Below are 16,617 nucleotides of genomic sequence, written 5' to 3'. Positions count from 1 at the left end.
GGATCAAGGGCTAGAGACAGTCGGACTGGGTCAAACCCTGAGGGCAGCAGGGTGTAACTTTTTGCATGTTCTGCCACAGAGAAGCGGTTTGGACCTCCAGATGACCCAAGGGCTCGAGTCCGTTGGCACCAACTAGCTGGGGAGTTTTCCTTCCTTGATTGAAACTCAATAACGATTTATGACGAGGGACCCGTTCTGCATCTAACATGACGAACGCTGACTGACGAGATGCAACTACACTTGCTTGTGAGAGGAGACTGCTACGGATGTACATGTATGTCATTGATGCTTGATGCTACCCCACAAAATGCGTCAAGCCTGCCTACACGCCTCGGTACCCAGTAGCATGGCGTACATAACGTAAGGTATCAACCTCAGGGTACCTTGTCAGATTGCCTTCAGGCGACTAAGCCCGGAGTAGGTACCTTAACTTTGGTGGCTGCATAGAGAGGTTGCCACATCTAGGGCACCTGTCAGGAGCATTTCAGTGTTTGGCGCCTCCATCGGGTGACGAATACGCCCTGTAGGCGTCGATGGCGGGGGTTTTGGCAGACGCCAGAGCGGGCTATTAGACAGGGACCAGGAAGGCAAATGTAGGTACCTACCTACCTCCCTAGGTACCTACCTAAGTAGGTAGACACCTGCCCCAGCCCTGGCCCGACCAGGCTCTCTCCAAGTCAAGTGTCTTCCTCCTATCACCAGCACCAACCATCACTACGGTCCGCGTTCCCGTCTTGTCATCCCGTGTGTGTGACGAGTGGCCGTATCGAGAAGAGGTGGAACCTATCGAACAAAGCGCCTTTGTCTCTTGACAGCACCGTCATGGTCCTGGATTGATAGGTCATTGGCGAGCAACAGCGCGCTTGACTACTCTCCTCAGCTAACGAGGCTCACCGACAGACGCCCAAACCCAACGGCCTTACAGCGTATTGGTACGGTACCTACCTACCTACCTACCAGGTACACCTTGCAGCATCACATCGCACCGCCTCTACCATACGGTTCCCTGCGACGGTGCGGCAGAGGTTCAAGCTGTGGGTCGGCTTCTTCACTGCTGCAAGGGCTCTTTGGCTTCCACATCGGGGGGTTCAAGCGGGTCAGCTTCTCTCTTCCCACCCCCCCTTGCCTTACCTACCCGACCTACCTGGGTAAGACAACACGACCTGGGAGAGAGCATCACGAACCCCAACGACGAGCTTTTCGAGCAAGCCTGATTTGTGCCTCAGAGCCATCGGCTGCATCCCGACATCCCTCCCGGCACACCGACACGAGTTGAGGAAGCAATTGCTATTGACAGATCGCGCGACACCCTCCCCCCGCCGACCACGTCACCTCTTGCACGCGCGCATATAGCATTATAGCCTTTTGCGATCTCTATCGGGGACGAACTGGGTCGCGTGCTTGTCGTATCACACCGTTTCGTGCCGCACCGCACCTCAGTCATCCGCATCTTTTCTCCACTGCATCTCCTTCTCCTCCCCCCCATCGACACCTCCGACACGATTGCCGGCATCTCAATCGACAGCCTGCACAGCACCGATTGACCTGCCATCGACACTGCAGACGACATTGATTGCGCAAGCGCACGCGTCAATCCCTCGAACGAATTCGACCACAGTCTTGCCTCCATTGCGGGAACCTTATCTTGGCACTTGCTTGCCGCGACTAGCCTGTAAGGGTCAGCGCGAGAGTTCGCGACTCGGCCTCTGTTGTGGGCCACGGAGAGAGCTCTGTGCTCTGCTCCAACGCCCATTCTTTTCCTTGTTCCTGGGACGGCGGGCGTCCGGCAGAAAAAAATACACATCCCGCCTTTGTTCCTCTTTCAGTCGTCGACCAGCGAGCAAGCGAGCCAGCGAACGATTCATCGACCCACGGGTGTCTTTGCCCGCATCGCATCGGTCTAGCACCGCTGCCCGCCAACACCAACACCACCACACTCGCTCCCTGTCAAGCCATTTCCCTGTCTGCCATCCGCGTCCAACCCGACTGTCGCCTAACGACGCGCGATTGCCGCCCCATGCCCCAGGAATGCCAACCCCGCTGAACCATGGAAGCCGCGGCGACAAAGGTCCATAATTTGGCCAAGAGCGCATTACCCGAACGACCCTATCATCTCGCCAAATCCATCGACCAGCGCTATCGCGTGCCGCCTGATAAGCTGAAGCTCCTCGAAGAAGAGGAGGTCCGCGCCCTGCAGTACATGACGCTGCTGGCCGACGTCGACCGCGGCCTGCTGCTGACGCGACCATACTACGACATGCGCGAGGAGCCGTCCAACGCCCACGCGGCGCGAGAACCTGTCGTCAAGACAGACAGGAAGGTGACCAAGTTGTCACTGAGCGACTACAAGAATAAACAAAAGAGGGTCTCGCCGTCCCCACCCGATTCTGCTTCGGCTGCGAGGGCGCCTGAGGCCCGAAGAGACCCCAGCGACGGGAGTAGAGCGCCCCGCGCGGGCGAGCCGACGAGAGATGGCAGAGGAGCGAGGCCGCCGAACGGGGCCCATGAGGAAAGGTTGGTACCAAGTCGCTTCAGGTTCACCCTCCCCGCCGACGCGCATCGTGAACTGACTGTATACTCGATGGACAGGTCTCAAAAACTTGACACGAGAGGGCATTCAAGCCACGATACGACGACATCCCCCGAAAAACGAAGAAGACAGCAGGAAGCAGAAGCACTTGCGCGACTGCCTAAGAAGCCGCCAATCGATGCGAATGCGCCCTTGGACGATCGCTCGCGAACGCCACGAGACGACAACCCAAGGCGGAAGGAGCCACAGTCGTCGCAAGACAGGACAACGTCGAGGGACCCGAAAATCGGCACGCCATCGACGCTCCCGAATGGTAGGGCCATTCTTAAATCAGCAATCGGCTCGCAGCACAGCTCGACTCCCTCGGGTCGGCCGAGAGGCGACTCTCTCAACGGCCAGCGCTCCAGTTCAAGTGCGATAAACAGGACATCATTGAGTAAGCGCGATGCGCCACCAAGCAAGTCCACTGTTCCGCCATTACTGTCACCTCTGCACTTTCCCATGGAGGAGGTAGATTCACAACCAACCGAGAGGAGAAGGCGAGACGGCATCGACGACCCCCCACGATCAGTCCAACCAAAGCCGACGAGGACAGCACCGCCGCCGCCAGTCCTGTCCAAGAAGGAAAGATCGCCACAAAAGCTACCGGCGCTCCTGTCACCGACGCTGCCGCCAGCTCTCGAAGAGGAATTGGCTCGTTTTAAGGATACGCCAACAGCAACAAAAACAGCACGACTGCCTGATCCAGCCGTCAACAATAAGTCCAACAAGCTGCTTAGGAGAGCAGACGACGATGACGAAGAACAAATAAGAGTCAGCATCAAGGACAAGGAAAGGAACAGAGACAGAGATAGGGACAGAAATGGACAGGAGCGCTTCATAGTGACGCTGAAGTGCGGCCGTAAGCACTCCAAAACACTGAAGCGCATCCTGGCCCTTCCACCCCCGAAGAAGGAGCGGCCGCGATCGGCGAGTCTCGAGGCGGCACCGATCATCGCTAGGAAACGACCGGCTAGCAGCGTCGAGGATGTTCGAGACTCGATCGCCGTCAAGAGGCCGCGGACGTCAGACATGGCGAGCTCATCCAGATTGGTGACGCCGTCAACGCCGGCAAAGACGGCCACGGCCATGTCGCGAGGCGCGTCGAACAACTCGCAAGGAAACACTCCAGGCGAAATGAACAGCGTCACGCCGGGAGACCGGCCACCCACCAGGCAGGAGCCGAGGGAGCCCGCCAACCCAGCAACGATACGCAAGCTGCGGGACCGCTACGAGCGGTACAAGGACCTCGGCGGCAGGCTCAAGCACAGACGCGATGCGATGAAGTCGAACCGCGACCGCGCCCCCTCCGAGTCGGATCAAAAGCTCAGCATCGCCCTGTGCCTGGAGAGCGCCATGGCTTACATGGTCTCCTTCCGCGCCGTCTTCGACTCGCGCCGCCTCGAGAACAAGGCCCAGGACCCCAATACCTGGGACACGATCCTGCCGCTGCTCGGCACTCTGCAGCGCGACGTCGGCGACGGTCGCCACCGCGCCCTCGACGCACTCCACCTCCAGCTCAAGGGTGTCATCCTCGAGGAGCTCATCAAGTGCTACTGGTCGCTCGACCCAGCCTCCAGCGCCGTCCGCCTCATGCACTTTGAGCGTCTGCGCGCCAACATATGGAAGAGCGCCTACGACGCTGTCGAGCGCGTCGACGACCCCCACATGCGATGTAACCTCGGACCCTGGACGAGCGCCGAGGAGGCTATCGCGCTAGGTCTCAGGACGGTCCGCCGGTGGGCAGCGGACGAGGGCGTCGACTGGCGACCGGAACTCAGCCCGCAGACGAACGGGCTGTAGAAGGGCGCCGTAGGTCGGCCACAGGCCTCCACGACGTCCATGACGCCATGTATAATGTTCCACAATTGCCATCCAGGCCTTCTTCAATGACGACTAAGACGGAGAAATGAGGGCAGCGCACAACGGATTTCAAGGCCTCAGGAAGTTAAAGGGTCGTGATCCTCACGATCAACGGCCACTCTGTGCCCTTTTGCAAACTACCAGTTCTTCCTCAGGATTTAGCCTTTTTTTTTTCTCTTCTTTTCTTTCCTCCCTCTCCCAACGTTGTTGTACATGATGATATCCCTCTATTCGGAGCTCTCTGCGTTGCCTTTCTCTCTTTCGCGGATCACCACACCCACCTGCCTGTCTGCCTCCCACAGCGGCCACGACGTCTCAACTGGAGAGCGAAAAATGGAGCGAGAGGGGCAGAGCACGGCAAGGGGGGTTGAGGCGCATCGAGAAACACGGATCCTTTCGACGAAATCGTACATTGGGAAATCGGAACCGGAGTCGAGGGGCCAGCGGCGAGTGGTAATGAATTGCAACTCTTCATTTTCTTCTTCTTCGTCTCCTTCTTCTTCGCACTCTCTCTGTCTCTCTCTCTCTATTCTTTGTTTTTTTATCTTTTTTGACACCCCGTTGGTCTTGTCTGTATCGTCCGTCTTCGAGTTCTTCTGCCTGTTTTCCACACTTCCGCCCTCTTTCTCTCGTTTATTTTAGCGCCCTCACAAGGTCACCGCGGCATTCCTTGCGCTTTTTCGCCCCTCTGCCTCGTACGGGCACGATGCGGGGGGGGTGGGACGAGGGTGACAGCGGACAGAGGGAAGAAGGCGCGTGAAGCAGGGCGAGGGCGAGTGGAGCAAAAGTAAGGAAGCCCCAACATGTGCCGGGCACGGGATTGGGCTGGATTGGGTTTACGGCCTGGTAGAGTACGTAGGTGTTGTTGGAATTGCAGGATGACGAAGCCTTGACATTTTTATTCATTGAAACGCCCGACGTAAACTATGCCGTCTCACACCAGACTCGAGACGAACCCAACCAACCTACACAAATGTTGGAGCAGCTCGCATCACACGTCACGCACCACGAGGCAGCACGGATGAAGCATCATGTAGGAGTAATCGGCCTGTTGGTCTATGGCAGGTTCATTCGACTATAGCACGCGGCTGTTGGCCACCTTTCCGTGGTCCTTCGCGTTCCAAGTTCGTGTCAGGTCATGTCTGTTTTTCTTCTTTCTTCATTACAGGCGCCGACGTTGAGGCCCCTTCTTCTCAAACATCTGGACACCACAAAACCCCGGCCGTCATGTCAGGAGGGTATGACGGTTTGCAGGTGCTAGCTGCATTTATTTGCCGGCATCGACCTTGGCAATGTAGGCCAGGAGGTCGAGGACACGGCGGGAGTAGCCCCACTCGTTGTCGTACCAGGAGACGAGCTTGACAAAGTTGTCGTTGAGGGAGATACCGGCCTTGGCGTCGAAGATGGAGGAGTTCTCGTTGCCAATCATGTCGGTGGAGACAACGTCGTCCTCGGTGTAGGCCAGAATGCCCTTGAGGTCACCAGCAGCGGCCTCCTTGATGGCGGCCTTGATGGTGTCGTAGCTGGCGGCCTTCTCGATGCGGACCGTCAGGTCAACAACGGAGACGTTGGCAGTGGGGACACGCATGGACATGCCGGTGAGCTTGCCGTTGAGCTCAGGGATGACCTTGCCGACAGCCTTGGCGGCACCGGTGCTCGAGGGGATGATGTTCTGAGCAGCGGTACGGCCACCACGCCAGTCCTTGGCGGAGGGACCGTCAACGGTCTTCTGGGTGGCGGTGTAGGAGTGGACGGTGGTCATGAGACCCTCAACGATGGTGAACTTGTCGTTGATGACCTTGGCGAGGGGAGCCAGGCAGTTGGTGGTGCACGAGGCGTTGGAGATGACGTCGGCCTTGCCGTCGTAGGTCTTCTCGTTGACACCCATCACGTACATGGGGGCATCAGCCGAGGGGGCGGAGATGATGACCTTCTTGGCGCCACCCTTGAGATGGGCGGCGGCCTTGTCGGTGGTGGTGAAGACACCGGTGGACTCGACGACGTAGTCGGCGCCGGTCTCGCTCCAGGGGATGGCAGCGGGGTCACGCTCCTGGTAGAACTTGACCTTCTTGCCGTTGACGGTCAGGGAGGAACCGTCCTCGGTGATCTCGCCCTTGAAGACGCCGTGGGTGGAGTCGTACTTGAGCATGTAGGCCTGGGGGGAGGTTAGCCATATGACTCGTGTGCGCGTTTGAGGCTCAAGGAACGCCGTCTTGTTGTTGTGGAGGGGCTCATCTTGGCTGCAGAGGGTTGCGGGGTTGAGACATGATCAAACCATAACCAAGTAAAAAAACCCCAGCACATGATAATCGATGAACAAAGGGGGCATGAATCCTTGGGTCTGGGAGGATACTTACAGCGTACTTGGTCTCAATGAAGGGGTCGTTGACGGCAACGATCTCGACATCGGAGTGCTCGACGGCGTTGCGGAAGACAATGCGACCGATACGGCCGAAACCGTTGATGCCAACCTTGATGGGAGCCATTGTGTATGATGTAGGTGGTATGTGAAGAAGTTTAGGTCTGTTGATAAGAAAAGAAGTGGTCAGTTTATGTTTTCTGATACGGAACAAAGGATGGGTGCTGGGTTCGAGTCGAGGTGGAAGGGTAGGCGGGGGATCATAATGATGATGAGAAAGTTTCCTGACGATGGTCTGATGATGGCGGGGTAATCCTGAGCGCCCCAAGCAGGAGCTGAGGCGTAGGCCGCCGAGGAGGAGGAGGAGGGGGGACAGGACAGTGGCAGTGGAATAGGTTGATAGGAAGGAGCTTTGCAGGGAAGCTCAGGAAGCTCATGAGGGGGGAGCTGGGACTGACCTTGGAAGATGGTATCGTGATGATGCTAGAAGGAAGAGAAGAAGAAGAGGGAGAGGAGGGAGGGAAAAAAACTTTGAGGCGGTTGGCGAGGGGAGGTATATGAGCTTTGGGGATGGATCCCAATGGCCCTCTGGGTCGGGCCTGGCGCGCGCTGGGTGATGGATGACGGAGGGGGGAGGGGAGGGGGGGAGAAGGACCCAACCAGCTGTGGCTTGGTGCTTGGTGCTTGGTGTAGTGCTTGGATGTGTCTGTCTAGCTACCTCCTCCTAGGTCCTCCTAGGTAGGTACCTCCTAGAGGTAGGTAGGAGGGGACTGCTTGATGCGTCTGGTATCTGTGGTGGGCTGGAGTACCCTCCGATGGAACGAGGTACCTCTGGTGGGGTCAGGAGCAGGGGGCCGACACATGTACACGGTACCACCTCCCCAAGCTCACTCACTCACGCATGCTCGCGCTCGCACGCGCAGGGAGCGTGGTCCGGTCTGAGGAAGCCTGTCTGGGTCTGGGTCTGGGTCTGTCTGGGTCGCGCGATATTATTTTGGTTGAGAGAAAAAGGTGGTGGGGGTTCCGTCTGATTCGCTTCAAGCTTTGTCCTGTGCTCCTCCGATTCTCAGACACCTCATTGGCGTCTCGCCCACCCTGACTGGGTGATGAGCATCCGTCGAGCTATTCTTTCGACTCGCCGCTCGCGCCCCTGCCCCTCCAAGATAGACAGGGCACAGAGGCAAATATCCCAAAAATGGAGCTTTTCATAGCTGCGTTTCGAGGGCCAAACAGGGCCAAACAAGGAGCATCGCTCACCATCCCGCAACTCCCGGCCAAGGGAAACGGGCCCCACGAGCCACGGCGACCCCTCCTCAATCCCTCCCACTCTCCTTTCGTTTGGGGTGGTTTTGGAGCTGCGCGTTTTCTGCCTCTTTTGCGGTCCGTGGCCGGGATCATGTATTGGATGTCGAGGCGTTGTCGGGCCGTTACCACGAGCCAATATCTCGCGCTCAGCCTGTCGCCTTGGTCTGATACTGATCATGACCAAGCAAAATAAAATAAAAAAAGAATATGATTTGATCTGCCTCCGTTGTCGCAGCGATGTGTCACCAGAAAATCGCCCCCCGCCCCCCCCTCTGACTGTGCACCTGACTAACGCTGATCTGTAATTATTTGCTTCGCGTCCGTCTGGCAGTCAGCTTTTTGATACTGATGATGATAATACCTCAACAAGATGAGCCGCCGGCGACACCGCTCTGTCCCGCGATCCTCTTTCGGGGTACGGGGGGGGGCGCGGTAGGGGTGGGTGTCTCGACGGGCTCACCGGATTGGAGCGAAAGAAGCAACGAGCAGTGCCAACGTGCAATTGGCAGGCAGTGCAAGTGCAGGACAGCCAGGTAGCAAAGGCAATGGAAGGTCAGGCGATAACTAGCACACAGATGTGCAGTAGAACCATCCAGAAACATTGGGGCGATATCGACGAGAAAGAGCCCCTCCTCCCTCCAAAGAGTGACTCGGATGTGACGCGCCCAAGATGACGGAGGGGCATTTTGTTCTGCATCTGCTGGTTGCCCCTCCCCCTCCCCCTCCTGACATCACGACGCCAAGACAGGTGCAGGGCTCCATCCGGGCTGTGTTTAGGTAAGCCATCTGTCTCGTCCACCAGCCACACTTGCTGAGAGCTCTCTCTGTTCACTCCCTCCTTTCAGCCACCACCACCCTCGCCAGTTCGCCTGCTCTTTCTCGCCAGCGGCATGACGATGCTTCGATGGATCTGTTTCTGATCCCTCAACACCAACTCAACAACCTCAGTCATTCGATGCCTCTCCACCATATGCTGCCATCGCCGCCATCGCCATTTCGTCGCGAGAAAAGCACACCCTTGCTTTCCTAGCTCGGTCTGCCACGGCTCAGCCTCTCGAACCCGGTTCCGAGTCGGATTCCGATCCCTGCCTGCTGCCCCTCGCTCCCTGCTCCTCTTCTGCCGAGGACGAACGGCAGCACCCCACATCGGCTAAGGCACACGATGGGAATCTTCGGGATCCCCAGATTACCATGACCCGAACGAACCAAACCCCTCTAAGGACCCCAACACACCTTACCCCGGGCCTGTCCGACTGTCCAACCTCATGACATCCACAAGGCTGGACCTGCCACGAGCATACCTGCATGCCGTCATGCCGACCCGTCCTCTCGTCTCTGGGACCTCGAGGCTGTCGTCCGAGTGGAGTCTGCCCGTCCGCCCCGGAGCATCACGGGCGCCTCGGCTGCCACACCCTCCTAGCCTCGCCTATATCTACTGCCAGTCCCGAGTTCTGCCCCCGCCTCCCTACTGCCGTTTCCTCATTCCTGCTTTTTCGTTTCCGGCCTCGCTCCCTCGGGCCCTGTCTGCTGCCTGCTCCGTGCTTTGCCGAGTCCTGTACTCCCCCCTTCAGGGCCTCGCTCCTACTCTCCCTCGAATAAGGCGCCCCCTGCTCCCGTTGCGCCGTCCCACCTCCGGGAACACCCGGAAGACCCCTCTTACGTGTTGACGCCCGACGCTGGACCCGACGTCAACCGCACGTAACTTTTGTACCCTGGGTTCCATTATGTCATGAACGGCCTTCGGGCACGGCAACGGCGCCTGCTCCTTTGCAGTTTCGAGCGAATCTCGTCTTGACGTCTGCTGTGGCGCAGTTGGGGGGAGGGGGTTGAAGGCAGGCGGCCATATTCCGTGGGCGCAGGGTGTTCGGATTATGTCTTGTCCGCTCTTTTGCATGTGGTGATTCGTCCTGAGACGCGTGTCCGTCATGTCGCCATGTCGCCGTCGTGCTTTGGTTTTTCCGGGCTTCAGGTGCGCCGGGATATGATTTTGGCGAGGGCTCCTTGTCCCGTGCGGTTACTCGCTGCTGTCACATGTTGCCTGTCTTTCAGCCGGGGTGTCGCCCTCTGCTGCAGGATCTGGGTGTCTTCGTAAATCCCAAGCAACCACAGCTGGTCAAGTGAGGTCCTTATCATGATATTCTGTGAATTCCCTTGGAGTCCTCGACCCCATGTGCCCCACCATTTTGACGCTGGACGCCATGTTGTAGTACGAGTCCTCACAAAATGTATGTGTTGCGTAGTCCACCCTTGTCGTGTACTTTGTAAAAACACATGTTCACGTGCTTCGGGGAAAGGAAGGAGACGGTCGGTTGGTTTCTTCCTCCATGCTGTAGGACGATGCACGTGACAGGCCATAGGCCAGTTTAGTCACCATTGGCACACATCAGGGACGTGATCCCACAGATATCTCTAACGCCACCGAACATCTTGAGTATATGTGTCAAATCGCGGTTCTCATTTGATACAGATACCCATGATAGAGCAAATTCTTAAATGTGACTGAAGGCTGGATGAATTCGTGATCATCATCGAGACAGGTTTGCGGGGTTGCCGTTGGCTATGAGAGGCGTGGAAGACAATCTACGTAAATCTACAGCTGTACTAGATCAACGATTGTATTCTTGAAGGTATTTAATTCTCTTGCTTAGCGTATGTATACTTGTTCGTTGGGTCAACAGAGTCTGAGGTTGTCGTGGGTTCTTGTGTCTACCAGCCATTTCCAGCGATAGACTACCATCTTTCCCGTATGACATACCAAAGCAGCCCACAGAGACTTGCTACATCAGTAAGAAGTGTAGCTGTTGTAGGAGATATCTCCAGTTCACGAATTCGAATGAACACATCCCACCATGGCGAGCCGCTTTAACGTGCGTGCGCCTGGAATGGGGGCGACAAGGCAGATTTAAAAATGGCTTGATCAACATCTCTTGGAGCCTGGCGCGCGAATACTCCAAGGCCGTGGCCGGGAAAATCGCAATGAGCAATGCAGGGACTCAAGACCGCACCATCGAATTTTCTCGAGCTCCTCATCTTTTAGGCGGCATTGGCTTGCCTATCAGCCCGCCACAGGATGATCGTCGCCTCGCCACACGAGGCGAGTTCCACAGCTCCATCGTCGCCCTCAACACGACGGAACCCTAAATCGCATTGCAGAATCACCATTTGGCAATATTGCTGTGGTGTACTCGCGCCGTGTCGATGACAAACATGATCACGAAAAGAGGAAAAAAGATCGGTGACCATTTCCTTGTGTCCAGGCGCTTCGTGATCGACCGAAATTAAAGTTCCCCTCGCGGCACCCGTCTGCATCCTGATAAGCCGCCGATCCCGAGTGAGACAGCCTTGTCTCCGGCTTGCGCGGCCTGGGACGCCTCCCCCGCGCGTGGGATGCGCCCCCCCCGCCGGCGGGGCGAGCCAAGATCGACGTTCGCCGGTTCCGTTCGCGTGGGCGCCAAGGGGCCGAAAGGGATGGGATGCGCGGTGCCGTTCGCGGGGGAGGGCGGATTTGCATCGTGAGTTCTACGCGAAGAGGGGAAAACAGAAGGCTGTTGCGCGGGCGGGGGTTTCGTTGTGTGTGGTACCTCAGGCGAGCTGTTGAGATGGGATAGGTATAAAGGACGAGACCTGAATCGATCTTGTCGTGTCGAGCAACGTCTGCTGGTATTCTAAAGACGACATTCCTTCCCTCCCCTTTTCGCAGATTGATCACGTCGCACCTGTCGCCCTCGCTCCTTGCCTCATACACGACAAGATGACCTCCCCAACCCAGCCGACGCTCCTCATTTCCTCCTCCCCGTCCTCCTCCCCCCTCGTCGAGGACATCATAGCCAGCGCCCTCTCCTCAGGCACCCGCGTGCGCCCTGACCTCCCCTCTTCCCACCCACACCACCTCCTTCGCCGAGGCCGCAGCGTGCGGAAAACTCACCATCACGCCCATCACGACCCCAGACTCCTACCGCACAGCTCTCAACAACGTGACGTCGATCTTCCACCCGGCCCCCGTCGACGAGAACGGCGAGCCTGAGACGAACGAGGCGCTTGCCCTCCTCGACGCGACGATGAAGTACGGCACGTTTGTGCGCAAGGTTGTCTACGCTGCGCCGTCGCTCGGAAGCCAGGATGAAGGGTGGAACCTGCAAGGGGCGACGGAGTGATTGACAGGTGGGTAGAGGAGAGGAGCGCAGGAGCCGTGAAGGTGCCATTCGGCGTAGTGTGCATGGGTTTTGACATCGACGGGGGTGGAAAGGGTCTCGAAGGCGCTATTAGACGAGTCGTTAAGATCTGATGGTTATGTTGGTGACTGTCAGCACGCATTGGGCTGTGGGGAGCGGGAGGAGAATAGAGCTAGTTCGATAACAATAGCGAGCAAGGTTGAACGGTCAGCCGTGCTCTAGAATGTAATTAAGTCGGCTCCAATGGAAGAAGCCTTTCGTATAAAACAAAGCTCCGAATGACCTCCATGACGCCAAACAAAGCCAGTATACCGGGAATCTGCCTTCGCATTTCCTTAGGGATTCGTGTATGTTTCGACATGATGGCTACAATTCTATCCAATCGCGCAATGCATGCTGCTGTGCCCCATATTCACCCAGGGTCTATCGTCATAACGTACACGTGCTTACACTCGCAGAACGGAGCCCAATAGTTTGCCAAACACACCCCTTACCCTGGCTGGGTTCTCCTTGGCACAAGTGAACACGACGGCGGCGCTTGCTGCAAAGGTAAGCGTCTCCCTCCACTGCTTGTCCTCAGCATACCTTCGCGGGAATAGAGTCGCCAGCGCCCTCGGTGCCACAAACAAGGCCATATCTTTCCGTCGACTTGCTGTCTCGAGCAGCACACTCCACCCGCACATGAAACAGCCGCAGCCTACGCACACGCCGCCATCGATCTTCTGTCGTCCAGCAAAGTCTTTACCGACAATGTGTGGGCCGATGCGCGTCCGGCCGAGGCAGACGCCGTAATAAAAGAGCATGATGAACACGCCCAGGAAGGCGGAGGAGCGAGACGCGGACAGCACGGCAGTGCGGATGCCCCGGACGGTCGGAGGCTTGCGAAGTTGCATGGCGAGGTTGAGGGGAAGGTACATGGCCATGCTCCAGCGCCATGAGCGGACGAGGCGAGACAGAGCGTGGTACTCGCACGACGGGCCGCAGCCCATGTGAACCATCTCGCAGGGGAAAGGCGCCGTCTTGGCAGGATCGCCCCAGATGACAGGCCACTTGTAGTCCTCACACATGGACTGCAGAAGCGGAGCCTGGCCGGTGTCCTTGCCGTAGCGGAGATCGCCGGATCGGCAGCGCCGCAGGGCTTCGATGAGGCGGTTGTCGACGGCAGCGGCGGAGCTGATCCACCTTTGATAGGCCTTGGGCAGACCCGAGGGGTTGTAAAACCATGCCCACATGATGAGGGCGCAGGAGCACACAAAGATCCAGGGATCAGTGGAATAGCCAACGAGGCTCTCGAGCTAGCATCTTGTTAGTGATGTGAATCGGTGACCGAGGATCGATGTGGAACCTGCCTTGGTCCATTTCTGGTTCGCTACGCGGCGAGCTCGGCGACGAGACCACAACTCGCCAACAAGGACATCTACTGCACGTGTAAAGGCAAAGAGCGTCATGTCAAGAGTGCGACCGGCCATGGCCACCTTCTCCTCCTTGACGCCCGGGTGGACATTGGTTCTGGTGGGGACCGTTTTGGTGAATTTTGAACATATGCGTGACTGCACCAGCCGGAGGAGCAGCTGCACAATGTCGACACATCTCGACAAGCTGAGAGAAATCATAGCGACTACACAATGATGCGACATTGCAGCGCACGGGTGAGACTAGTTTGTCCCAAGAGTGCGCCGAAGCATGTCAGACGTACCGCGTCCCGTGTCACCTCACTGAGACCCCGTGCAACACCGATGCAAGAAACAAGCCGGAATGGTCCTGGGAAAAGACCAGGTGTCAGTTTTGGGGAAGTGATAGAAGACGTGGAAGGATGGAAGAAGGCAAGCCAAGCCAGAGCCGAACTCCACTGACCTCGAGTAATGTGCTGCCGCCAGCGAGCAGGGCGCAGAAGGCGGGGAACCTGCGAAGTTCGAAGCCAGTCAAGATGGTATGATTCAGCGAGGACAGGAAGGATTCATGCTCCTTTTGCGCGCCCCGCAGATGCGCCGCTTCGCTTCCTGACAGCCCTGGAGACATGTTGGAGCAGGAGAGTCAATAGTCTAGGCGCCACGGAGGATGCATATCCCAACAGGTATGCGCGCACCAGAGGTCTCAGGAGAGGCGGGGTGCCGGGAATGATGTCGAGGGGCCCTCTTCGGGAGCTCAGCAGCTGACTCCGAGGTTGCATGGCGGGCGGAAGGAAGCGATGACCGTAGCCTCACGGATGGCCGTGGCTGTGGCCGTGACCGCGACCGGGGGGACTGAAAAACGGCGTTGGGGGTTCGGGAGTATTCGCGTGCCTGGGCCAAGGGAAGATCAGCATGTGCTGCAGCTAACGGTGGTTAGATGGCAGGACATCGAGGCTATGATGTAAGTGCTGAGGGACAGTGGGCTAGCCGATGCAACGCCAACAAGCCATTGGGTACAGAAAGGGGACAGACAATAAGGGGACGCGCGCTATGCCGGGTGTCGTGTGCCTCGCGCCTCACGCCTTGCGCCGTGGGCCCACGGTGTGCATGAAAGACGCAGGTAGGTGAGAGTAAGGCACATGATCTTCGTGTCTAGTCATGGGCTGCTTGCTAACTGCGAGAACGACTTTATGCGGGATGCAGGATGCGGTCCAGATTAGGCTATGACAATTTCTTTCGGGCGTCCGCGGGGAGCATAGCGTTCTATGGCTTCACTTGAAGAGGCTCGGCCGACGAGACAGATGGGCCCCAAGAGCACGAGCACCTCGTGTTGGGGCCACTGGGGGAGGGGGATAGGCAAGATCCTACGCGATTCAAGGAGAGTAAAGACAAAGTACCAAGGTAGGGGAGGGTTGGCGACGGGCCGCTCTTACCAGGGGGTTGATTGAAAGTGTGTGTGCTGTGCTTGTAAGGATGGTTAGGGTTGGACCAAACTCAATTGTATTGGGTCGGATCGAGGGATGAGAGTCGCATTGAGGTAAAAGATCTGAGCGATGGACATGGATGCGCAGGTCCCGAGTAACCACTCGCCCAGGAACAGGCTCGTCCAGAAACAGGAATCCAAAACGAAGGAGGCTGAAGAGAGAGTTTGATGCGGCAGCCCCAAAGCAGGAGACCAACTGAAGGCGTAGAAGGGGGAAACAGGTGGTCAAATGTGATACTAATAGAGAGCGTTGTTGACATATGCCAAAATCACAACGGCCGAGGTTCTGGTGCTATCAAGCCGTCTGCGCAGTCGTGGAGTCGTCGTGCTAGTGCCAGGCCTGTCCCGCTCGTGGGGTCGATCAAAAGATGGGGAAAGGGCGAAGCTTGTGCTTGTGATTGCGAGGAAAGGCACCGAAACGTTCCGATTCAGAGTGAGTTCTGAGCGGACTAGACAGGGCTCTCAAGCCAACAACGATAACTGGCATCGGCAGGATGGGATCCAGGATCAGAGGGCGATCCCCCAGGCGCCGGTGTGTTTGTGATTTCGCTTATGGCTTGATGCCACCCCTGAACAGGCACACTGTAGAGGCTGGTGTCACCCGTCCTGAAGAGGAAATCGCTGGACGCAGGCCGAGGCAACGTGTGCTTCTGATGATCTAAATGTCTTGTGCTTCTGACGATGGGATGGGAACGACAACGATGTGCTGTGGAGGGCTGTCCTGGCCACCATACATCAGACGAAACGTCGAAGGCAAAGCCCGCCAGGACAAGAGGGGGATGGCCAGGGGACGAGATGTTGGCTTTCTCTGTCTCTCCGGCTTCTGTTTCCTGCGGTAGTACACAGAAATCAAGGGTCGCGACCGTGTCCGAGTAGCCGTGAGCTCCACAGCTTCGGCTTTAGCCTCAGGGCAATGCGGAGAAAAAAAGGGAGGCTGAGGCCTGGTGCCGATGCCGATGCTGCTGTTGCTAATCAGGATGATGATGATGGGAGAGGAAACACGGCCTCGCCAGGCGTTCCGGTGGTGTTCCTGGTGTGCTGGCGAGTTGGTCCTGCGCGGCATTGGCAATGGCGTCGAAGCTTCCTTCCTTCGCCAGGCAGACCAGACCAGACGAGGCCAGACCCAGGCCACAGTGGAGGCGCTCATTAGAAATGAGAATGGCATGTGACACTCCGCTATCGTCATAGCTTGGCTACCGCAATATACCCCTGCGAATCGACCAGCTCTGTCCCCATGACGGCCAATGACGGACGGCGACAGCAAACCCCCTAGAGCGATATCTCAGGTAGCCCAGGGCTAATGTTGGAGAAAGTGGGCAGGCGTGCTGCACCTGCGTGCACCTGCGCCCTCCCCCAAGTGTGACTGCCCAGGCGGCCCAGCAAAGCCAGCACCCAAGATGGCCCTAAGCAGGAGTGGGCATCCACCATACATGGCACTGGCCGCCCCGGATTTGACAGGGATCTTAGCACCAGGT

At 57.6% G+C, this 16,617-nt stretch overlaps 4 protein-coding genes across 4 annotated transcripts; 2 read left to right on the top strand and 2 right to left on the bottom strand.

Moving 5' to 3' along the window:
* Positions 1 to 2,047: 2,047 nt before the first annotated feature.
* VDBG_05193 (conserved hypothetical protein) lies at positions 2,048 to 4,372 on the top strand (the record flags this gene model as incomplete). The annotated part of the gene is made up of 1 exon (XM_003004034.1): positions 2,048 to 4,372. One exon carries the CDS (start codon positions 2,048 to 2,050, stop codon positions 4,370 to 4,372), a length of 2,325 nt encoding a protein of 774 aa, XP_003004080.1.
* Positions 4,373 to 5,468: 1,096 nt separating this feature from the next.
* VDBG_05192 (glyceraldehyde-3-phosphate dehydrogenase) lies at positions 5,469 to 7,282 on the bottom strand (the record flags this gene model as incomplete). The annotated part of the gene is made up of 3 exons (XM_003004033.1): positions 5,469 to 6,587; positions 6,790 to 6,955; positions 7,250 to 7,282. 2 exons carry the CDS (start codon positions 6,916 to 6,918, stop codon positions 5,700 to 5,702), a joined length of 1,017 nt encoding a protein of 338 aa, XP_003004079.1.
* A 4,565-nt stretch (positions 7,283 to 11,847) lies between these two features.
* On the top strand, positions 11,848 to 12,250 carry VDBG_05191 (predicted protein; the record flags this gene model as incomplete). The annotated part of the gene is made up of 2 exons (XM_003004032.1): positions 11,848 to 11,949; positions 11,999 to 12,250. 2 exons carry the CDS (start codon positions 11,848 to 11,850, stop codon positions 12,248 to 12,250), a joined length of 354 nt encoding a protein of 117 aa, XP_003004078.1.
* A 464-nt stretch (positions 12,251 to 12,714) lies between these two features.
* On the bottom strand, positions 12,715 to 14,287 carry VDBG_05190 (integral membrane protein; the record flags this gene model as incomplete). The annotated part of the gene is made up of 3 exons (XM_003004031.1): positions 12,715 to 13,563; positions 13,690 to 13,818; positions 14,123 to 14,287. The coding sequence occupies 3 exons, from the start codon at positions 14,285 to 14,287 to the stop codon at positions 12,715 to 12,717; spliced, it is 1,143 nt and encodes a 380-aa protein (XP_003004077.1).
* Between the last annotated feature and the right edge of the window lie 2,330 nt (positions 14,288 to 16,617).

The sequence above is a fragment of the Verticillium alfalfae genome, genomic scaffold (assembly GCF_000150825.1).
Source record: "Verticillium alfalfae VaMs.102 supercont1.6 genomic scaffold, whole genome shotgun sequence".
In the NCBI taxonomy this organism is placed as follows: domain Eukaryota; kingdom Fungi; phylum Ascomycota; class Sordariomycetes; order Glomerellales; family Plectosphaerellaceae; genus Verticillium; species Verticillium alfalfae.
Note: the sequence above shows the minus strand (reverse complement) of the source record. Positions and strands in the feature narration are given on the sequence as shown.